The sequence below is a fragment of the Harmonia axyridis genome, chromosome 3, assembly GCF_914767665.1.
Source record: "Harmonia axyridis chromosome 3, icHarAxyr1.1, whole genome shotgun sequence".
Classification (NCBI taxonomy): Eukaryota; Metazoa; Arthropoda; class Insecta; order Coleoptera; family Coccinellidae; genus Harmonia; species Harmonia axyridis.
Window position 1 is genome coordinate 9,279,941 of NC_059503.1, and position 26,084 is coordinate 9,306,024.

Here is a 26,084-nt window from a genome sequence, read left to right on the forward strand (position 1 = left end):
GCATCAATTACGTTCGATAACGATCGCCTGTGATTGTTTCAGTCAGTTTCAACAACTCATAATGCACTACGCCGAGCTGGTCCCAACTAATACTGAGCATGATCTTGGAACCGTGAATATTCGGATGGCTGTCGACGTGGAAGCAAGGCCGGGATATCCCCATGATTTTATGTGCTTGGGATTAACGTAATAAACCCCTTTTCTTCGTCTTGATTCACAATTCGATGCAGAAATCCTTTCCGTTTTTGCCTTGCAACCAGCTGTTCAGCAGCAAACAAATTCCGTTCAATATATATCGGCTTCAACTCGTACGGCACCCAATTCCCTCGTTTCTGAATCATTCCCATGACTTTCAGGCGTTTTGAAAAGGCACTCCCAATGATCCTCCCAATTCTTGTTGCGTTTGATACGAGTCTTGATCAAGTAATGCCTTCAATTCTGCCTCGAAAACCGTCTCTCTTCTACCGTCATGCTGGTCTTCGACGTCAAAATCACCGTTCTTGAAGTGTTAAAACCACTATCGGCACTTTCTTCCACTAATCCTAGGTATTCGAGAGCATTCGAAGAGCATCAGCCTCAAATTTCTTCATATTGAAGCAGAAAATTAAAAGCTCCCGCAAATGACGAGAATTTGGCTCGTGAGCTGACATGTTCAATCCAGAATAACTTTTCGATGGCGTTATATTGAAAAATACCTAAGTTTATTGTATGATATCTACGATTCTTTCATTCCGACTATCACTCACCGCTACAGCCATCTATTGCAAAACGGTGGAAACAAAGTTGTACACCTAATATTTTGATGGAAATGTAACAGATGAATATTTGACGTTTTATCAGAACCATAAGAAATTCAAATCGAATATCAATATAATTTTGACGATTCAATTGAAAAAATTGCAAGGCTGGTTAGCTCTTTGATACCTCGAAACGAACTATTTTATCGATTAGTAATTAATGAAGAATGCAGCCTGAATAAAATAATTCCAGTTGGAAGGGAAAGATAACTACATTAAATCTCATGTCATGATTTCAGGAAGCAAGAATGAAGTAAAAAGAATTTCTACATCAAAAATATATAAAATAATCATTCCCCAGTCAAATCTGTGCAAAAAAATCGCTTAAAATATTAAATACGCCCACAAGAAAATAAAACAACCAATCTCAAAAGCATTTCAAAGGACCCAGCTCAGTTACATCCATTCACGAAAATTCTTCACGAGCACTCCCCGAATTATAACGTCGGCATTCAAATGAGTTTTCAAAGAACCCCTGAACCCACACGTTCCTCTCACTCAGCAAACTCCAAAAATTTCCGCACCACACAGCGAAACATCCAAATATGTGATCCGGGACTACACAGCTGTCAGACCGGATTGAAAATATGGAACACAGTTTCCGTATCGTAAGCAATACGGTCCCGAAAAAAAAATGTTATCTGTAGATCGCAAAAATGTCATTCCCATCTGCCGGGAATAAATGATATGCGGTCATGAAATAAAACACAGCAGCACAGGACCTGCCGGTGGGTTTCCCATATATCTCATCCTGTGTTTCTTCAATCGCGTATTTCATTAGAAATGGCGCGCCACAGCTGACGGAATTTGTCGCTACGTTTATTCCGCAACATTAGCAAACGTGCATGAATATGAAACTTGCAATATAAGGACGGCGTATGACAAAACGATCCGTATTTTCCGGGAAATCGCGGCCCAAATGGAAATCGCAACGAGAAAACCCCCAAGACGACGTCAGCTGCTGTATACTTTAAATGCCGCACTTCGCCAAGTGTTCCTGCAGATACAAACTTTGGCTTCCTGCGAGCACATCCTTGGCTGGATGTTCCTAGTTTCGATAAGTTCTTGGGAAACAGCTTAATTAAGCTAGTTTACTCGGTTCGATCCTCTTGATTGAACTGATGCACGGGATACTCCATGCTCAAGTTCATACGAAATCACGTAAAGCGGTTTTGGATCCGGTGGAAGGACTTGACGATAAATCCTAAGGCGCATTCACCATTTTGCAACTTCTATTCCTGCTGGATTTTTTCAGAAAATTTCCATTAATGTACGATCCAGTTATTGTTCCCTGTATATAATTGAGATGATCAACAGGATGCTTGGAGACCTATTAGTTTCTTCGAGTGTCGAGGGCATGACAGTTTCAATGAATTTACAGGGAACGAATTGCTTTTTGTATATAACATAGAAAGGAAGCTTTAATTCTTCGGGGTGTCGAAGATGTGTCATGCCGGTTGTAAATCTTAAGAGACTTACTGGGGTTAGGAGAGATCGAAGACAAGACTATTGTACCAGTTGTATCACATCTGTGTATCAGGTTCTAGTCCTTCGAGAATATTCGATTACCAGGAATCCGCGAAGAGCTTTGTGGGCGGTACGGCAAAACTCTTATTGGACTAGGGGATGGTACCTAAGGGTGTGGTCAAGCCGGAAGAAGAGAGTCGATATTCAGAGAAGACAGTTCAAGTTAAGTCAAAGACGAGTTCAGTTCAAGGCAAATCTAAGACGAGTCAAGTTCGGTCGGTCAACTTAAGACGTAAGACGAAAAAACGGTTCGCAGACTAGATTAAGACGAGTCGCGAACGAGTTAGAGACGAGACGACCGAAAACTTGAAGTACGACGAAGACGTGATAAACGAAGACGTGATAAACGAAGACGTTTCGAGTAATCAACAAACGAGTTGAAGACGAAATTCAGTACCGTAGTGAGAAACTTGTAATTAAGACGTAATTAAGATCTTCTCAATACTGAGTTTGTACTGTATAAGTGTGGCTTTGTAAATAGATGTAAATAATTGAAAAGAGAAGAAGACGAAAGGCAGGTAATCGAATCATACCTCTAGAGGATCGATTATCCAAGCCTACAATAATTAAAATAATAAAATCTATCTGTGAATCTCTCTTTTTCAAATAACATTCGCGCAAAACCAGTTATGTAAACATTCAATGAAAGAGTGTCTCAACAAAAAATGAATGAAGAAATGAAAAAATTTTTTTGATTTCTCTTTGAAAATTGAGTAACTCCTGTTGCATGTATAGCATTTGGTGAAGATATGTGGTATACCCAGAAGCTGTTCTGTCATTGTTGATCCAATCACGTTCTCTTCACTTTTTATTTTCACTATTTGTTTTCTTGATGTGCAATCCAATTTTACTCATTGCAACGCCAGCCCTCGAATTTCATATCGTCTAGTCTTTCCAATAGTCTTTCACCATCCAAACAATCACAAAAATTAGTGAGATGAAAAAAAAAATTCAAGTAAGCTTCAAGTATTATGTAATTGGCTTTCAGCATCGATTGAAAATGCGAGGAGGACCCACTGAATTAATTTATATCTTTCAAATTCATCTTCAGCTAATTGCCGAAGTCGATATTTGTTTAGAAAAGTTGGGGGACGGGTAAAAGGAGGAGTTCAGAAACACAAAGGCTGAGATTTTGCGGTCAAAGAGTGAGGTTAATTTTGCAGAGGGTCTAGAGCAGTTTGGGATGGTCAGCTTGAAGTGTCACAGGAGATAAACGGTATTTTGATGGTGCACAAGCTATTAAACATTTCGTAGGAGTTCAGGGTATATGTTTTTACGTTCCTGTCAGATGACTAAGGCATTATAATGGTTTTTACCGAAACGAAAGGCAGACCGTAAGAGCTTCGAATTTTTTCTTCCATTCAAAGGGTATCGTGTTTTTTGAGAACCTCTTTCAAAATGAAAATGATTAACAAATCTCATTTGAAACGTTATAATTATTTGGTGAAATATATCGGATCAATTTAAAACAATTGAAAAAGACGATGTTCCTTGGCAGATTAATTAGGATCAGTAAAAACAAGCAAGTGCAATAGAGTTTCAGCAAATGATGACTTTCTCACCGTAGATTCGTCATAAAAAGAAGATACTACACATTTTATGATTTATTTTCACCTCTTATTGAATGAGAAAATTATTACGACCTTAACAATTTTCTTTTTTTATTCCAATTCAAGAAGAATATGGGAATAAAAATAATTATTTTCGTACGAAATTTCGTCTCGATTACAACATTGAAATCAGAGAATATTCAAGGAAAATATAAAAAAAAAATTTTACCGACATCAAATTAAATTTATTAAAGCCTAGAGCCGAATTTCATTTTGATTGCCTCATCGGAACTGAAAATTCGATCAGAATATAAAACAATTTTTAGATTTTTTACCTTCGGCTCGAATTCTCTTATGTAAGTAATGGGTGAATTTTTTGAGTTGAATCAGTTAAAAATCTCGAAAAGCAAACATTTTGTGGAAAAATGTTCAGAAAAAGCTTGATGGTTTTGAAGGGGTGTCTAGCTTATTATGTTGAAATCTTTTTCAGTTATTTCTTCCTTGTGGGGGGAACGGTAGTCAACTTTGGAATTTCGAATAGAAATCCCTATTTTTTATTGCAGATTCGTATTCTACGGCAAAAAATACTGGAGGTTTGTAGGAACAATTTCGCCAGAGGGTCTCTGTAATCGAATTTGAATTTTCCGTCTGAACACCCTTAACATTTACGTTTCATTAATCATTTACATGAAACTCTGACGTTTCCTGCTGAACCGTTTATTTTCATTACATCTACTGTCATTGATCATTCGGAAATTATTGGAAATTATTTGTTCTTGGTGTTTTTACTACAAAATATCCTTAGCGCTGGACATTTTCTATCGTTTAAACGAATAGTTGGACAATTTATGAATGAAGTTTCATGTGAATGATTAATGGAATGGATACATTACGAACAATTTGAATTCGATTACATAAACTTCTGTATTTATTGCCATAGAATACAGATCAGCTATAATAAACAGGGGTTCCCATCTAAAATTCAAAAGTTGACCCCGTCCTCCCACGAGGGGGAGTCAAATGAAAGAGGTTCTGGCAATGGAAAAGGTAAGTAAAATAAGTCGAGTTCTCCCTCAAAACTATCAACTTCTTATTATAAATAATTTTTCGATAAGTTGTTTCCTTTTCGATGTTATTGAGTGATGCAAGTTGTAGGTATAAGAGGTTAGCTCAATCAGAACGCCTCATCTAGATGAATAACTGAAAACAATGACATCAGAATATTTATTCCTTAAAATCACATCCTTCAATATACAGGGTGAGTCGTTGACTTGTACATATATTTTAACCTAAGTTTCCTGAGGTCAAAGGAAACACTTTTTTGCCTTATATTTTCTCCGATTCGACTCGTTTGAAAAGGTACAGGCTGTTGAAAATCCATAAAAAATTGTTATTTTAGTTATTTCTCGCAATTGGAATGGAATCGAAGGAAATGATTTTCGGAATATAGCTTTTTATTGATGTGATTAATCTTTTCCGAACATAAAATTCCATCAAGGTCCGGTCAAGTTCAGAATGACCACTAATTGAGAAAAAAAAATCGAATCGGAAAAAAATAATAAAAAAAAGTGTTTTTTTTTTTTCAACTCAGGAATATTCGGTTTGAATATATGTACAAATCAAAGACTCACCCTGTGTACACCATTCTGGTGTCTCCATAAATGAATAAAGGCTTAAATTTCGCCGACATTTGAATCCTACACCATTCAAAATGTTTGGGAAAGTTCTCAGAGGGAAAATATAGATAGAGGGAGCATATATCAAACCTTGGATTTCAGCAGGTAGATACAGAAAATAATAAATATTCTGCTCATTATAAATTCGACAATTAGGAAAAATATCGGACGCCAAATATTCAAATTGCATATTTAATTGAGAATCACTCAAATAAATATATTTCATTCAATATAATATGCATTCAGAACGATATAGTAAAATTGTGAATTTGAAAATATATCACAATCCGACAACGTGATCTAACCATTTCGGGGACAAGTTAAAAATTGCGTATACTCCCTCTATCTATGTTGATTACTCTATGGAAAAGTTTGAATTTGTTTCTGTTGTCGTTTCCTGAAAGTGAAATAATAAACCAAATAGTCTAATTTTTTGTCGTAAAAACATAAGCGAAACTACAAATGTAAAGAACATTCTATTGAATAATATTCATCAAAGTAAAACGCGCAAAGTGATTTCAGTAAGACATTAAGCCCACCGTCCCTAATCCAATGAAAAATTGACAAATCCAATAAAAAGAAACGAATTCCAAGGAAGACACACACATCCAAAGAACTCCATCAAACGCTCCACTCCACTCCAACACACAGAGTCTCCTTAATACTCCAAAAACTCGAGAAACGCCCACTTCGCGATTATTCGATATATTTCACTCGCCCCGAAAGCGCTTAACTTTCTCTACAACACCCCCTTCCCCTCTCACAACAAAACTTCCGCCGAATATAGCAAACCGTAATTTTTCATCGTTTTCCCCGCGAGAGAGAACAAAGGTTCGAAAACTACGGCCGTCACGAATCCCAGTCTCTGCGCCGTGTTGTAATTTCTGCGAAAAGAAAAAAAAACGCACACACCACACAAATTATTTCACGAGAAGGACGCTTTGTTCGCAATATCGCCCGGTTACAACAAATATTCCGAGGTGGCCATTGTTTCACAGGAATTGGGAATGGGGTTTCGACGGGAGGCGTCTTAATCTTGAACCTTTTGGATTGGGAAAGCGGCGTTGTAGCGTTTGGTGGTAACGCTCGTGAAAGAGAATTTCGATTGATGTTTTTTATATTCTAATAATCAACATCATTATTTAATTATTTATTATCATTTATCACTGAATTGGTTCAATCAAGACGAATGCTATTTGTACGGAAAGTACTGTGTCAGCGACCTGAAGCTTCTGGTTCTTAACAGCTCCTGAAGCTCCATGGTGTAAGATTTCAAAAATTGCATAAATCTTTTGGCCTGCCAAAGTCTTGGTGTTTTTCTCCAGAGGGTTTCTTTGCTCCCAGTCTCCTCTAATAGGTTCTGGTCCTATAGGGCTTATTCTTGATGCTTTTCTTTCAAATTTATCTTTTTTTTTCATTACCCTCACAAACAGAAGAAACACGTTATTGCTCCTAAATTTTGACTATTTATTTATTTTCATCGTTCAAGATGAAATGTTGCATTTGGATGGACAATTCACTATCGAGCACATTGAAAGATTCAGGACGTATATTGAACATTCTTCAATTCATTCTGTACGGTAAAATGCTTGAACTCTTAGGATCTCAGGCACTTTAGTAAGGCAGACTTCAAGATGGACATATAAAGGGTGTTTTTTTTTAGAGCTATAGAACTTTAAATTGCAATAAAAAAACGATGGATTATTCAATTGACATGAATTTTATTTATCCGCAAGATAATCTTGTGACATTACATTTTAAATATGATTTCTGGCATATGACCGCCACGGCTGGCTTGGATGTAGTCTAATCTGGACGTTCAATTTTCGATGACTTTTTCCAATATTTGTGGCCTTATATCGGCAATAACACGGCGAATGTTGTCTTCCAAATGGTCAAGGGTTTGTGGCTTATCCGAATAGACCAATGAATTTACATAGCCCCACAGAAAGTAGTCTAGCGGTGTTAAATCACAAGATCTTGGAGGCCAATTCACAGGTCCAAAACGTGAAATAACGTGGTCACCAAACGTGTTTTTCAATGAATCGATTGTGGCACGAGCTGTGTGACATGTTGCGCCGTTTTGTTGAAACCACAGCTCCGGGACATCATGGTTGTTCAATTCAGGAATGAAAAAGTTAGTAATCATGGCTCTATACCGATCACCATTGACTGTAACGTTCTGGTCATCATCGTTTTTGATGAAGTACGGACCAATGATCCCACCAGCCCATAAAGCATACCAAACAGTCAGTTTTTCTGCATGTAACGGTGTTTCGACATACACTTGAGGATTAGCTTCACTCCAAATGCAGCAGTTTTGTTTGTTGACGTAGCCATTCAACCAGAAGTGCGCTTCATCGTTAAACAAAATTCGCTTATGAATATCGGGAACAAAGGCAATCTCATTTTGGGCCCATTCGACGAATCTACGCCTTACTTGGTGATCGTTTGGCTTCAATTCTTGCACGAGTTGGATTTTGTAAGCACGCAAACCGAGATCCTTCCGCAAAATCTTTCATGGATGGACACAGATCCAATTCCTGTGCTCGATGACGGATAGACTCATTCGGGTCTTCCTCAATGCTACGCTCTACAGCAGCAATAGCTTTTTCTGTAAGCACCGTACGGAGTTTCTGGGGATGCGAGTTATCAATGAGAGTAAACTTGGTGCGAAAACGTTTCATGGTTAATCGAATTAACTGCTCTGATGGACGATTTTGTCGACGATAAAATGGACGTAGTGCGCGAAACGTATTCCGCTCAGAACCATTATTTGCGGAATGAAATTGCACTATTTGCAAGCGTTGTTCAGGCGTGAGTCTATTCATGATAAATTGCCAAACCAAACTGAGAATGAATCCTTCAACAGCTGTTTAATCGGTCGCTATTTCGAACAGTAATGCCAACTTAAAGTTATATACCTTGAAAAAAAACACCCTGTACCACGTTGTCAAAGGTATATTCACTTTTCAATACTATGGAAAATTCACGGATTCTACCGATTTATCAAAACATGAATTATAAAATCATAACAATATCCAAATCTTTACATACAAGATCACTTAACACCAAATATCGACGAAACCAGGATCATTCCTGCATTTTCCAAGTCCTTGCTTTAATCTCACATCGTCCTAATTCGGCACGCAGCCCTAGGCTGTCTGGAGGAGGAGATCGGGAGGGAGAGTGGGCTAATAACGGTAGATGGCAACACGTGTAATTGGAATATTTCTATTGCCGCACCATGCCGCGGGGTATCTCGTCAGGTAGACCTCGTGAATATGGCGTTATTGTTATGGTTTCTAATGACTCGTGCCGTTATCGCGACAAGGGCAGGATTCGATGTCGTTTCTGGAATTTCGGGCAGGCATTTCGACGAGTTATGACGACGTATCTGATATCAAGACTCGCCTGGGCTCGGAGAAGTTGAAAGCTATTAGCAGGACATAAAGGAGGCGAAGTTCTCGGTGGAATTTTTGGCGATGGTACTCGGTGATAAATGACGGAAGGCTGAAGCTGGGTTGCGGGAGTCGTTTAGGGAATTGCGAAGGATACAGGGCGTTGGAACGAGTTGTAATGTCTTTTACTATCTATTATTGTTTTAATTGTATTTTTTCCACTTTTTTCGTTGAGTTATTCTGAATTATATATTGTCGCATAAGATTATGCGAAAACTGTTCATGGAATCATTGAGGAGGAACTGAAAAAGTTTTGATTATTTTTATCATCTCCAATAATTTCTATTTTTAACTTCTTCATTATTTTTGTTGGTGTGTTATCCTCGAATATATTATTTCTTTAATTTTTGTGTCGGATTATAATAATAACTGATTACAGCAGTTATTGAAAGCAATCTGAGCGTAACTTGAATAGATTTATCAAATTTCACTTCAATTTTTAGGAAACTTCACCTTTATATTACTAACCTAAGTGGTCCTTGGAGAAGTGTTTTCCGTTTTTATAAACCTATGGTTCATTATGGAACTAATCAGTATCGACCTACTCATTTCAGACTGAAACTGAAAAAATATTGGTACATAATATAATTAACAAAGCAGAAGAAGTAACAAATTTGTTCCTCCGTTTTGCAATAGAAGGCTGTAGCGGTAAATGGTTGTCGAAATAAATAGATCTTAGATGTCATACAATAAGCTTAGGTATTTGCAAACATAACGCCATCGAAATATTAGTCGATTTGAGTCTACAGCATAAAGTTATTCTCCATTAAACATATCAGCTTACGAGCCAAATTCTTGTCATTTGCGGAAGGTTTTAATGATCTACTTTCATATGAAGAAATCTGCAGCTGAAGCTCATCGAATGCTCTCAAATACCTATGGTGAGGCTATTAGTTAAAAAACTTGCTGAGAGTGGTTTCAACGCTTCGAGAACGGTGATTTTGACATCGAAGGCCAAGGTGGAAGAGTGAAGATTTTCAAATATGCAGAATTGGAGGCATTAGTGGATCAAGATTCGTGTCGAACGCAACAAGAATTGGCAGGAGTGACGCAACAAGCCATTTCATAACGCCAGAGAGTAAAGGGGATGATTCAGAAACAAGGAAATAGGGTGCCATACGAGTTGAAGCCAAGATATGTAGAACGGCGTTTGTTTGCTTGGAACAGCTGCTTCCAAGGCAAAGACGGACGGAGTTTTTGCATTGCATTGTAACTGGAGACGAAAAATGGGTTCATTACGATAATCCAAAGCGCAGAAAATCATGGGGATATTCCGGCCATGCCTCCACGTCGACAGCCAAACCGAATATTCACGGTTCGAAGGTCATGTTCAGTATTTGGTGGGGTCAGCTCTGCGTACTGTATAATGAGTAGTTGAAACCTACTGAAACAATCACAGGCAATCGTTATTGAATGCAATTAATGTGTTTGAGCCGAACATAGAGAAACAAACGGCCGCAAAAGAATGAGAGACATGATAAAGTGATTTTACAGTTCTTTATTTTACAATGCTCGACCCTATGTTGCGAAAGTGGTCAATATACATACTTGGAAAAGTTTAAATGGGAAGTTCTACCCCACCTGCAGTATTCTTTCGGAATTGCTCTCTCGGATTATCACTTGTTTCGATCTATGGCACACGTCGTGGCTGACCAGCACTTCCGATCTTATGAAGAAGTAAAAAATTGGAACGATTTGTGGATCGCTTCAAAAGTTGACCAGTTTTTCGAACGCGGGATTCGTACGCTGCCCAAAAAATGGGAGAGAGTAGTGGTCAGAGATGGACAATACTTCAAATCATAAATGGATAACCAGGTTTTCACAATAACGCATCGAATTTCTAAAAAACAAACGGCGGAAACAAAGTTGTAGGCCCATATGTAGCATGAAAATAGTCAAAAGCAAGACAGTTGGATTGTTTTCTGAACTCTAACAGATGATAATCATTCCAGGGCATTACCCTTTATTATTTAGCTATGTTTTTTGTTTTTCATTATCACGTTTTTAATTATAGAAGACTAGGATAATCAACCGATCGTGTATAAAAATATCGTTCTATAACTCGACCCCTCACTACGGCCTCGAAGAAAAACATATTCGACCAAGTATCGCAGCGTGAAAGCAGAATGACTGGCTAAACTCCCAACCTTCAACGTTTCTAACAAGTGTCAATCTTTCCCCGTTGGACCAAATAAATCTTTTCTGAGGTGTATATTGAATGTAAACGTTCATGTCAAAACTGTTATATCGAAGGTGGTTTGTTTGTTTATCTAAGCAGCAGCCTTATCTGTTTGCCCTGAATATTTGTATTGGCCGCCTGCTAGACTGACAGAATCGATCGACTTTTGTTCCGGTGAGTGGAATAGCACATTATATAGATATACCTAGGTGTGTGTGTGGGGGATATGAGCCGCCTATGGGGTGTTTATGGGAATTTGAAGAAATCAGGTCATCGTTAATGCTAACAAGAAACTTTTTTTTAGAATCATGTTTAGTTCTAACTTTTTGGTGTAAATGCCACTTTTTCCATTAAGACTGAAAAGTTATCGTTGTAACTGACAAATAGATAGAATGGATTTCGACCAAGGGTTTGTCATTTTCAAGTGAAACTCAATGACTATTTCAAATTTTTTTCAATCATTTTTTTAAGAACAACAAATGTAGCGGCACTCAAATTTTAATATGTCGGTCCAAATTCATCTTTTAAAGCTTGCTACTGATGAAAAAACTAGAAGCAAATGTCAAAAATTTCAAACATCTCAGTACTTATGTGTCATTCAGCCCATATTGCTATTTTATAAAGTGTCTGAGGGTATGATTGTACAGTCATGAATCTGTTATTACAAACCTCCCCCTTCAGAAAAGATCATACTACTCAATGAAATGCTTTATATGGCTACCTTTTTTTAGTAATGAAAATTTCAATGTAGGTGAAGTCTGTTCGAATAAAAGACGAAGGAATATAAACAAAGTGAATCACATGGTTTGTAATCATTGATTTTCTATTGGCAATTATTATTGGTCAACCAGTCATAAATGTTATCCCATCTTCATTCCTAACATACTGCCAAGATCCTACTCGCAACAGAATGTGGATATCGGTTGTGAATTGATGATTCGTATATCAATTTCACAGAAGAGTAAGCTTTTTATTTCTCGAGAAATTGTGATTTTTTTTTGTTTGAGATTGTGATTGTGAGTCTCGAATCGACACCGAAGACAACAGGAAATTACATTTGAAATTATTTTTTTCATCATTTTTCGCATGATATGTTACATTTTTCACATTATTTGAAGATTCTCGGGCTCTTACCTTATATGTTAATATATATTTCATGTTAAGTTGTTTTGTCTATTTTTGAATAATATGGAGTATCTACATACTATACGATAATGTGAATCATCCTTACTTCTACACTGAACAAACCTCTACAGCAGAACGTGATTATTTTGCTCTAAAACGGTTGGGTTCTATTACAAGCGGTGACGTTCTGCCGAGAATTGCGTAGCGTATAGCGCCATCTTTCTAGCTGGCAAAGACAAGCTGAATTCAATACTAAATTTGTATAATTTGAGGAATTCATTCGAACTATTGAATCGATACCACAACAAGAATGTTACTAACTTTTTATAAATTACGTGAAATTCTTTCTTGAATTATACCTGAAAACTGTCGAAACTTTCCAAGAACTCTTTAAGGACGAAAAAAGAGTTGATAAAAAAATCATTAGAACCACTCAAGCGGGGTTGGAAGAAACCGAACTCGATTCTAAGATACACATTATTCTATCGCAGTGACAGCCAAGGTCGAAGTTCACGTGGATCAAACGCTTCCTTCGCCTACGTTCGTGCGAGTTCCATATCGGTGTCGAGACTTCGGCCCAATTTAGCCGAATGCGGAATGTTTATCAGAGAAGGGAGTCCACTCAGCCATCAGATCTTTCCGAAAGATTACGTCTTTGACACGTTTACCATTAGTTCGGCTATTCGACAATCGGATCGATATATAAATCTACCCACCTTTTATGTGTGCGTCCGTCAAGTTGGCAACCAGACGGAATTCGAATCAGAATGCATTAAACGATGACAAAACGGTAAATATGTCGACTGGAGTTCGCTGGTGCGATTATGTGAGTTTCAAAGCGAAACGAACTGGTATTGCGTTGTGGGCTGTTTTCGCTTTGTGGGCGAATGTTTCGATTGCACTTTTTTCTTGAAAGTCGCAGAAGAAATTTTAAACTCGAAATTTGGAACAAAACCGTAAAAATTGTATTTATACACAATAATCGTTATATCTCATGAAATATTGGTCACAACCCCATCAAACAAAACGTTTTTTGAAGATTCAGCTGTGATCTGAAACATGTTGAAGTTTCAAATCCGTATCTTGACTCTAGGATAATTGGCATTGGAGAATATTATCAAAATTTTTTCGAAAATTTCGGTTAACAACCCATAATTACTGAAATAATGGACAAATCGCTGCACTGCAAGAATTTTCGTCATCTACGTTAATATTCTAATGTGGGAACCTTTTTTTTTCAAGGGTTAGGTATGGAAAATTTAAGGCAAATTTTTCAATCTAAAAATTTTCGGATGAGAGTGAAATTCGGCTCATTGGGGAACATTCATCCCAAAACCGCTCACCGATTGTTTTGTTATTGTTATGAAAATTTTGAACTCGAAATTTGGAAAAAAACGGTTCAAATTGTTGTATTTCTACACAATAATTGTTACATTTCCTGGAAGATTGGTCACAGCTTCATAAAATAAAAGCGTTTTTTATAGATACAGCTGTGATATAGATCATGTTAAAGTTTCAAGTCCGTACCTTAACTCTACGATAATCGACATTCTCGAGAATATTATTAAAAATTTTCAGTTTACTACCTATATTTATTGAAATAGTGGACTAGTCGCTGAACTGCAAGCATTTTCGTCATCTACGTTAACGAATTGATAGACATAATGGTATAAAATTCTAATGTGGGAACCTTAAAAAAAATAATTTTTCAAGTGTGTAGAAAATTTGAGGCAAAATTTTCGGATAAGAGCGTAATTCGGCTCATTGGGGATATTCATCCCAACACCGCTTACCGATTATTCGTAGAGCTCACAGTTTATGAAAATTTTGAACTCGAAATTTGGCCGTAAAATGAACCATATTCTCTATGAACATTGTGGAAAGATCTATTTGTCAAAATAAATTTCCACGATTTGGAAGCGTTGTTCTGAGGTTAAACGATTCATGATAAATTGCCAAGTCTTATCGAACAGAAATGTCAACACAGTTCGACATTCTCAACTGTCAAAATATAGAAAACAACATGTTAAATACGGGCAATTAGAATTTGTTTAAGACAATTCTGACACCTCGGCTCGGCATGGGTCCCTTTTCCCTCTTTTTCCTTAAGGTGGCGCTATTCAAACAATTTACGTCATCCTTCAAAATTTGTTCTATCAAAAGTCGTAGATTGTTGATTTAACCTCAAAATAAGACATTGACAGAAAGACGACGTGAGCGTCATAAGAAACGATGCGGAAATTTAGTGAAAAGGGACCAATACCATTAGAATCCAAGAAGGCTGGTCCCTTCAAAAGGCGTCACTTTAATCTTAAGGTTTTTCAAGAGCAAGTGAGAACACCAGTGTTTTATAGATACATCTCAACAACAACCAAAGAAACTTCTCATGCAGCTGAAAAAAAAACACATTTTACAAACTTATCCCGCCCTTGGTCAATTCCGCCGTGTAAAATTACAAGTTTTCCATCATTACCACCTCCCTGGCTGCTACCAAACGCATCGTAGAAATTCATCATCGTCCATTCTCTCTCTTTATAATCCCTCAAGAATCCGCGGCCGTATTATTCGCTCAGATGGTTATCGTAAACATTAATTTCTGTCGAGTTTCAATAAGCTGCAATTTGACAAATTAGGTGAAACGAGAATTCCTCCATGCCCGAAAACCGACGCCCGGCGCCGGTTCCGAATGAAATTGATGCTCGCCGCATTTTTCGATCAATCTTCCTCAAGTAGCAGCTACTACAAACTGAACAGCGCTCCTTATTCATTAGATAAGAGACTTCGTTTGCGGGGAAAAGTCCGATAATTCAACCCTTTATTTCACGTGAATGAATCTGGAGAGACTGCTTTCGCTGCGAGATTTGTTTGTTCAAGACTTATGGGGATCAATTTATTATCCAAGAGGATTTATATTTCGTCTACACCTTTACTCACAGAGAGCGAAGCTTTTCGCATATTAGTTTCCCCATTTTCAAAATACGACTTTCATTGTTACTTCAATTTAAACTTCAGTTTCACTTTAGTTTATCACCAATTTTTTACCGATATCACTATATTTTTTCCATTTTTCTTTCAATTTTCATTCTTATTTTATTCTATTTTTACTGTAATATCACTTTGATTTTTCCTCTATTTTTATTAGAGTCCTTGTGATCATTTAATACAAATGCAAGTTATTCTTGTTTCACTTCTTTATCATGTTAATGATAATTGTTTCACTACAGTTTGGCTTCTTCAGATTCCGTACAATGTCAATAACTGATCTTAGTGACGAACAAATACCTTGTATATATATCTTAAGGAGGAATAAGATTTGAGAGCCTCTTGTAAAAACAAAATAAACCTGAATAAATTAATCGAAATCAAAAATACGGAAAAATAATACGAAAGAGTCTTTAAAAAGTAATCTTTTATAACAAGAACATAGTTTGAACCACGATTTTACCTATAAAAAATAAAAATCATGCATTTAATTGTCCAGAAGCTTAGAAAATAAACAAACGCAATATAGAAATATTGCTCAGATGTGAACAACTATCCTCTGTTAGATATTCTTTAAAAATCATTTGTTGCTGTAATTCCTTCAGTCCTTTATTGTTGACATGTTTCATTTTCATATGAATGTAATTTGTCCATCGGTTATTCAAAATGTACCAAATCTTATGCAGCTAACCTATAGCGTAACAAGTCTTATTTACACAATGAAATAGTTGAAATTAAAATAGCAAGTATTCAATACTTTCTTTATTACACATAATAATACTTTCAATTTGATTCTTTCCTATACCTTCTTTGCCTAAATTTTTCAATACTGTTTGTTAGCCCAATTTGGTTGGCTAAAAATTTCTTCCTACATCAATAAAACTGATGCCAGAAACATATCTTAAATTCTTCTTATGTACAAGTTTGCAGTTTCCATAATATTTGGGCTTGTAGCTTCGATGAAATCATTTCAAAATATTTTCATTCGAAAGTTTTCAAAAAGGCCTTGTGCCATAATGAATTTCATTAATAGATTCCAAGTATCTAATTTCATGTACCATTCCTATTGATATCAATATCATGCAAATTCAGGTACAACGAAAAACAAAGATAATTTTTTTTACGATAACTGGATGCCGTATGAACGAGAAATCAGATACAGCCATAATACAGAGCCAGCAAAGTTGAAGCACTGTCTGATATTCCAGCGGAACAGGAAATAGACACATAAATAATACTGACATTCGTGGAACACGAAGGAAATTGTAGAAATGGCATGTGATTATATATTATCTCTGATTTGACTTCTTCGTTGGATCGAGTATGATTAGTGTATGAAAATGCATTTCAAGTTCAATCAACCTTTGGCTTTCACCACGATTTATTTCAATTTACAACAGGTTTAACGATAAAAAGCGAGGTAATGAATTATTTTTTATGTTATCACAGATCCATGTATAACTTATGGAAGTAGTTAAACTTATGTGATGAGGATTCTGACAGTTTTTTTCATCGCGGTGTAAGGTAAAGCTGTAGATATAATTGGAGTCTTAGGTTTCTGCTACTGATAACTATTACGATGTAATAGTAATCAGTATTTGAAGATCTATTGAGCCTCATACCTTTTTTCAACACCATCAGAACTGTTCTAACCTCTGGGTTTCTGCTAACAAGATCCAAGAGTTGAATGCCAAAATAAGATGCGGCATCAACTAAAGACGAATACATGGATCAACATCGTTTCTTATTATCTTAATACTTGATAATAACACGTTGCGGAGTTGATTGTTGATCTTCTCACATCCTCATTTCCATAATCCAATTTTTTACCAAGAACATGTCGAACTAGATTTTTCTCCTTTGAAGATAAACTTCTTGTAATGCACGAATCATTCAAATGAATCCATTTGTGTTAATTAGCACTAGCAAATCCTCGCCAAAAACAAACACTCACATTTGAAGATTCGCAGTGGCGCATCCAGAAATAATGACTCGTTAAAACTCTCTCAAGGGCCAAGTCAGGACGAATAACAGATAATCACGGTGACATTTGTTAAAACCAACTTCCCTTAATGAGATAAGCGACGGGCAAATCTGCAACCTGTGGATCATTAGGTATCAAGGTAGTCCAAACATCCTCCTTCATTACGTTTTTGTTACAGACAGCCCCAGCTTCGCAGAGCCTATCCAGAACATCACGGTGGCAGTGGGCAGGGAGGCCATCCTAACCTGCGTCGTCCAGAACTTGAACCCCTACAAAGTGAGTAGATTGAAATTGCACTTATTTATTCATTAGGCGGATGTTCTTTAATGGGTTCAGACCCGCGGTGTAATCCTGCACGATGAATTAACCGCTAATTGAACATGGACGAGATTAAAACGGTAGCAGTTACAGTCCTTACGGTTTAACACTATTAGAAGGCTAGGCATAATGTAAACAGAATGAACATACGTACGGCGATGATTATGTTTACTTTGGGGAGGGGAATTCACGGCTTTGCCCGTTGGGTTATGATTGTAAACATGATGTGCACATTGCTAGGCTGTTGTCGAATCTTCGAGGAATCTGAAAGACTGTCAACAAATCGAAGAGAAAAGAATATTGGAAAGATACAAATTAGTTTAGAATTCATGATATGGATTACATAAACATACAAATACTGATAGCGTCCTACATCCTAAAGCGATTGGAAAAAAATAATGAGGAAGGGTTTGCTCGACAGTCAATATTATGAAAATTATATAGTCTTACTGCTGATCTCAGCAGGCAACACACATATACTGAATTCTGTAGAAGTTTCAAATAACATAAGTTTATGAACCTTGGACGATGTTTCGATATCTTGACTCTGAGGCAACTCCATAGATGAAGATCACCTGGACGTTGGAGATCTCTTGGAGATTATCGCGTGGTCGAAGAGCTATGTGTACTCTTTTCTCTTCCTTCTGCAACCAAATCTCTCAATACATACTCTTCATCATCATGCTTTATGAGGAATATTCTTCAGTGACGCAATATCAGTCAGAGTTTCTTATCATTGTGACAAAGCTCTCTTCAAAAAAGTTAGACCAGTTGTGCTTGAATACAGGAGATCTCAAATTATGACTGTGGGTATAAGGGGTCTTTGGTCAAGTTCTCGAGGATTGCTGGTTATCAAGTAACGGTTATTTTGTTCATTGATGAAACCTGACGGAGAAAGCCTCATACTTGTTGAAAAATCGTTGTTTTATAGAATTTTATGAAGGCTCATCTGGCACTGTCATCAAGCTGCTACCAGTTCGTGAAGATAATTTCTTGGCAAACATGATCTTATATTGTGCATTTGGACGTCGGACGTCAGTACGTCTAATGAATGTAAGTAACTTACTATACAACAGAAGCAAATCTCGATTCAAACCAGGATGGAAATTCTTAATCTAGCAATATTTTCGAAGGTTATGACGGTAAAAGACAAGCTCCTTTCCTTTTCAGTCATTGTTGCTCAATTTCGTTCACACAAGACAAACCTTTTTCTGCTCAAGATAACTTGCAGACGACTATGAGCTGAAAGCCATAAGAAAGGTTGCAGTAACAGAAAATCTCTCTTCTGTAAAATGTGAAAGTCAGCAAAATCAAATTCAACTTTAATAGGTTATTGGGTGCCATTACATTCGGAATCTTATGGACTTCTAATTTGCCTCAGGCCAATTGTTTTCAACCTCATTTCGATTATGTATCATAGAAAGTAAATTTAGTTACCAGGTGCCAGCTACTAGAATCAACCTAGTATTAACGACACTCTGAATTGGGTTTCAAAGTTTATCTTGAATTGTCTTCAGAAAACTAGTAATGAAAATAATGAGCATTATAGTGTTGAAAATATAGAGAATTATATGGTTTCAATAGTCATTATTTGCAGTAGAGAAGTCTAATTTATAATCAATACAATCAATGAAGTTCAATTCTTCATTCAGTGTTACACGTTTGAAAAAAGATTCATATTCATCTGGTGACAAAAATCTCAAATAAGAATGCAATTAATCACCCGCCAATTCAGAACGATGAAGCTCAACGAGTCGAATCATATTCCATTTGACACTCCATCGAGAATCAGAAATATTCCAATGGTTCCTTCTACCATATATCAAACATTTTTAATTTTGAAATTCATATCCGGCAGAGGTAGTAAGTGGAGAATGTAACATGTGCCGAAAACAATTTCAATTTTCATATTGCATTGGTTGGAACATATGTTACACACGGTGTTTCAGTATACACAATGGGATTTTAGATTTAAATTGCATATTGCGTTCTATTCTATAATATACCCTGGGGGCATGAGGCTCCTACCATTTTCCGGCCTTTTATTATACCTCAAATGTCAAACATATATAATGGAACGAAGGAAATTTTTCTGGAATGTCATTCCTATTAATGCGGGTAACATTTATCCTGCTTTGCGATAGGGGATTCCGGTGCAAGGTCTCTTGAGAGGTTTGTAAGGATAAGGAAACATTGTTATTTCGCGATGCTATAATTCTGATACAGAACGCATAGACATGAATTATTATACCTGATATTATTTTCAGTGGTAGATCACGCGAGACATTTTATTCCTTGTTAGGTAACAGAAGTTGATAATTTGAAAAGTCGACTTGGGAAATTGAGATGCAAAGTATTCAACATACAATTGAAAGAACGCTCTTCAATAGAGCCAAACCTAAAAGAGCACTCATATTCGACTGTGAGTGCAAGTGATATTGGATGCTTTTGTCTTCTCTTCCATAAGGATCAGTTTTGAAGGAAGTATATGTATATAGTGCATCATTACGCCAGACTAGATTAGATAATATTTAAGGAGGAGTCTAGTATCTTACTCAATAATTCCTAAGGAGACGTCAAGCATGCTCACAACATTCTTGGGAGACTTGGCTGCCATATCGTGAGGATATGGATCTAGTTCGCTTAGATATATCTCTGGGTTCTGCATATTTGCACAGTACATGTTGAGCTGTTCCCATATTCAGCAGCATAAGTTATTTGAGTTGGAAAATTGCAATGAAGGCGGGTATTATTGAAAAGATCTCATTATTATTGTTTTCCTCTTATGAGTTTTCGGCAAACTTTCATCGCTATCCAAGACTTAAATCAGTTATTTCTTGAGACTGAATTCGATTTGTTCGTACACAAGGTCAAGTTAACATATTCACATACAACGTATAATAGGGTATAAAGAAGACACCTACACGAGTTTGAATCTGAAAATATCACTCATATTTAAGAAATGATTTTATTTTCATTTTCCGATATAATTGGGTGAGGTCTGCATGTAAAGAGATGTCAAAGAAACAGAATGAAATCAATTGAAGGTATACAGCATCATAACTACCTCGGAAATTCGAGTGGGTAGACTGCTTTTCAATTTCCTGTTTGTCGATTGTTATTCTGCAAGCTAACGAGCTATAACTTCGAAACTTATATGTCGTGGATTCCATGGCGTTCTTGATAATAGATTCAACCAAGTTTGGTCCCGATGAGAGTTCACTATGTGTGTGAAACATTTGTTTGAATTTCAGCTAGTGCCGTATCTCTTAATGAGTTTTCCTTGATGTCAATGTTTATAATTTGAAGTGGACAATCTTGAAGGTTGATACTGTATATTGATTCCCATTTCATGTCGAAGGGCATTGATTGTTTCAGATAGTTTCATTAGGTAATAAAATTTTAAAAACAAATATTGTCCTGTGCCCTTTTTTTTAATAACCAAATTCAATATGCTACTGAGTTTCATCTTTGTATAATTCTTTTGTCAAGCATACTAATAATGAATTCTGTCAATCCACTAGCTCACTCAACGAAACTAAAAGATGTATATAATACCATAGCTTTGGTCTTGCAGAAGATAAAGTATCACGAACATCAACGAAGGAATTGTGTAGACTTAAAAGTGGTAAACTTTCTTTTTGGGCATCAAAAAGGTTACACGAAATATCCGTGTTTCGTGTGCCTCAGGGATAGTAGGGACAAAACACACCACTGGGTTTGAAAAGATTGGCCTCAAAGACAAAACATGGAAGTTGTGGAAAAGAATGTCATTAACGACGCTTTGGTTGAAAGAGAAAAAATGATACTTCCTCCGTTACATATAAAGTTGGGCTTGATGAACTAATTTGTAAAGGCTCTTCGGTCATGTTTTGCATATAAAGGGGTAAAAATGTATCAGTTGAGCACAAAAAACGCAAAGCAGTGATATTTGATAGCTCACAATTAAAACAATTAATTAAGGATCCTGTCTTCATAAATTCAATGAATCCATTGCAGCATATCCATTGGGAAGAAGCTGATTGGGAAAGAGTTCTCTTCACAGATGAGTCTAAATTCTGCCTCTACCATTGTGATCGACGTTCCCTTGTATACAGACGTCCACATGAAAGATATGCTCAGTGCACTCTTTCCCAATCAGCCTCTTCCCAATGGATATGCTCTCTCGCAAAATCCAAACGCGCCCTTCGATGGGCTGGGGTAAGAGCTGGGCCTCTTGCCGAGACCTTAAATCATATTCTCTGAGGCGATTTATTATTGTCTGCGTGCTAATTTGCACCCCATGAGTTTGCTCAAGATGATTTTGAAGGAGGCGAGCGGTTGCAAACCGACGTTGTCCCAACGAAGAAACTCTCAAGGTACGTTCTTGAATGACAGTTGTTACTCGTGGTCTACCCTGTCCTGGTCTTCGGACATTCATACCTGTCTCCCTGAATCGCTGCAACATTCTGGTTTGTCCAGAATGTATGTATGTATGAGAAACTCCAAACCTTTCTGCAATTCTTGTTTATGTCCACCTTTCTTTTCGCAAAACTACCGCTTGGGCACATTCCTCTTGGGTCAAATTTCGTGTTTCGCGTTGCATAGCGATCGAGTGTAGAAAATCAAACGAAAGAAAAACTATTGATCACTAGAATTGATCGAGAAAAACTGATTTCAGAATGGAGCCAATACATTCAAAATATGATCATCTCATCTTTTTTTATTCCTGCTGGGAAAAAACATCTGTATTGAAGAAAAACGTTGAAAGTGGATAACATATGCATGCATATTTCTGATGAAAATAATTATCATTGAGAACACCTTCAGTTGTAGAATGAATTTGAGATTTCCATAATGTGCGTTAATTCTTTTGCGCAGTGTACGTTATTTGAATTCCACTGTGTTATAATTCAACTTGTGACTGTACATATGCGGAGGTTCTATTACCATTTTATTTTATTATTATATCCAAATATGCTAATTCATTCCTCATATAAAAACTTCATTCTTTCTGCATCTCACCGTTGCTCATTCAAAACAGCGAACACAAAAAATCTATTCTGATTCTTTCAATGCCTTAGAGACAGCTTGCATACAACAATAACAGGTTGGAATCTGCTGAGTCCAATCGCACTGGCAAGCCCGTGGTTTTATCCCTGACATAGCCAACGGTCTTCGTACCGTTGGCTGAATAAAGCACAACAAAACTTATTCACGGGGGTCCCTAAGGGTTAATATATGGGCCGTACAAGGCAGAAACGAGAGCAGATATTTTCCCAACTGGACTTTATTAATTTCCACGCATTCAAAGCTATTATATTGAAGAATGGAACTGAGTTCTCGTAATGTCCATTGGTTTTCGGTTCCACCCTAAGGCTGTTCCCCAAAAACAAACGCGAAAACGTGCGAAATTTATTGCTGCAAAGTCTGCGGGAAAGAGTTAGAGACTTCTCGGTTTTTGTGGTCAGATTTCCGGTTGTGTATCTTTGAGGGGGATGTCAGATGAGAATATTGAGGAATTGTTATACACTGTTTCCATAAAGTATGGAACAAATTCATTTTGAGAAATAATCTTGAAACACGTCGATTTTTTATTGAAATTTACCGTATTTTAAACTAATAATCTAATATACAGGGTGAATTACTTTCGATTAATGACGTCATCGACCTTTTTTTCAATGGAACACCCCCATTTTGTCTCAATTTTTGGATTACTCTAGCTGAGCTGATTCCAAAAATGTTGATACCAATTGGTACAGGGTGGACAAAAATAATAAATCTAAGCAATAATTAAAACATTCATGAATACCAAAATTATTGTAATACTAAACTGTCATTGAACACCAATAAATTACTAAACAAATAATGACATTTCACGAAAAACTAGACGACCATGTTTTTTTTTTTAAATTGATAAAAATAATTTCTTTTATATTCTGTCTGCTAGACCACATGTACCAAACATGTTTGGAAACACCTCATTTTCATTAATCTAAAAGTGTAACAAACTACAGGGTGTTACATTCAAACCAATTGCCACTAGACAATAAGTATTTTTGATAATATTGTTAATTTAACTAATAAAGAATGTTACGCGGTACTTTATGAGCACACACAAAACTATTGTGTTTTTGTCCACCCTGTACCAATTGAAATCAACATGTGATACATTTTTGGAATCAGCTCAGCTAGAGTAATCAGAAAATTGAGACAAAATGGGGGTGTTCTATTTGAAAAAAATAACAGTGACGTCATACTCGAAAGTAATTCACCCTGTATATCAGATTATTATTTCAAAATACGGTAAATTAAAATAAAAAATCGAAGTGTTTCAGGGTTATTTCTTAAAATGGTCTGTTTAGCTAAAAATGAATTTGTACTTTACGGACACAGTGTATGAATTCATACCGAATAAAATGACAGTTGGACTTTTTTCTAGAAAGAGTTTTGCTTGAATGATGATATTTTCTGAGTCAATTGTAAATAATGAATGCTGGTACTCATTGTTCATTTTATGGCAAATTATGGAAAAAATTATTCGTCTGAATTCTTTCAAAAATGTATACACACTCTGAGTATTTTCAGATCACATAATACGCTACTCCAGTATTCTGATCCGGCGCTACGCTACTAACTTTTCGAGAAAAAATACTTCTCCGGCCTAGGCCGTCTAGATTTATCCCTACTGGTTTTATATGGGTACATTTTGGATAGTAGGTAAATTTCAGTTTGAAATCAACTTAAACAAGAAAAATTATTATCGAATATATCATTAGAATAAGGCTAAGGAAATATTTCATGAAAAATATTGAGTAATTACAAAATGCAAAAAATATACAGGATGCTCTAAGTGAAACAATAAATTTTACTATTTTTTTTAGAAAAAGGAAAGATCTGACAACAATGTAAATACTACCATAATATCGACCATATCATTAGATCCCCTCACACCAAAATCAATTTTCTTTTCTTTAATAAAGGCAATTCATTATATTATTATTAATAAAAATCGTGCGATCTGTTTCCGAAATTAAATGAAATGCTTATTATTTCTATTTTTATATGTTTATAGTTATTTAGTAGATTGTACAATTATAAAACATTTCTTTCTAGCTAGCAACTCTTAATGTATTCATTATATTGCCTGAATTGTCAGCAACATCGTTTTTTTGTTTTTTGGAAATAATAATATGTAGATACTAACAGATTTTTCTGCGATACTTCTTTCCCCAAATTTTTTACCTGATATATCCACTGGAAGATTACCCAATATAATCTTTGGCAACTGTGGAGGAATGCTTCAAAGCAGAGATTTTTGTAGATGACCAATAAAAACAATATCTTGTGTATTAGACGAATAAAAAAAAATTGAAACAATTTGCGAATTTTTTCCAAACTGATGTTTTCCTACTATGATATAAACTTTTTCATTTGAATATCTTGAGAAAAAGCGGCAACTTTCAGAATTTTCCAAACGGCATTCAACATATTTTCGACAAAGTGGCATATAAGCCAATTCTTATTATTACAACCCAAAACATAATCCTGAAAATTCGCTTATTTCATGCGAGCAAAATTAAAACAACCGAACAAAAAGCTAAATTCTCCTGGAAAAATTCCGGAAAAACATCACTCAAATGTCGCCGGAAAATTCATTCAATTAGAAGGCGATGGGGCACGTAATTCCAAGTTCAACAATCGTCACAGGATAAACCAATGGAATTTTTTTGCGGACTTCACTGCAAGCTAACACCTGCCAAATAAAATTGGATGAAACACGGTCGAACATGATGAAATCCTAGGATTAGAAGTCAATCGAATTGAAAACATGCATTTATTCAGCTGCCCTCGCAGAACCTCGATTCAATTTTGACTACATCAAAGCTCTCCGAATCGAAATGTGATGTTTTGAAAGATTAAATAAACGGACAGAGACAATACTATTCTAGACCGTTTCTCTGTATCGGATGTTAAATCCGATGAAATTGTTCTCCGTTTGCTACATTTGAACCAGCGTCATCGGTCTCGTCGAGTGTAAAATGAAGTTTTATGATTTTTTCGAGAGCTGGTGTAATTCTTGAATATTCCCTTTGACTGATATAAGCAACAAAATCGATTGCAAAGGGCAATATGCAAATTGAGATCTGAAAAACTGGATTACATAACCTTTCTGGCGAATTATATTTTTTCTGTCCCGATATCTCATAAATGCAAGTGGTAGGCTAGCTTCTGTTATTGACTCTGTTTGTTTGTTGTTTTCCTCCAAGCGTTGTTCATCTTCACACTTTTTCACCGTACTGTTGAGGGCTGAAAGCCCGAACTGCATGTCAACGGTAATCACTTTTTCTTGAGGGATATCGTTACTCTTTTTTTTATACTAACTGACAAAAAATTGCAACACCCAGAAGGAGCTGTTTGAATTATCTTTTTTTGAAAAACAAAGATAGTATAGAAAGGAGCGAATTATTGAAGTTTGGAGAAAAAAAACGAAGGGTTTTCAATT

General features: G+C 36.2%; 1 protein-coding gene across 2 annotated transcripts in view; it reads left to right on the forward strand.

Moving 5' to 3' along the window:
* The window catches only part of LOC123676471 (lachesin-like), a 57,763-nt gene that overhangs the window by 6,274 nt on the left and 25,405 nt on the right, over nucleotides 1–26,084 (forward strand). For both annotated transcript variants that reach the window (XM_045612372.1, XM_045612373.1), the window contains exon 2: nucleotides 17,460–17,557. In XM_045612372.1, coding sequence (XP_045468328.1) covers nucleotides 17,460–17,557 — 98 coding nt within the window. The remainder of the gene's footprint in view (nucleotides 1–17,459; nucleotides 17,558–26,084) is intronic.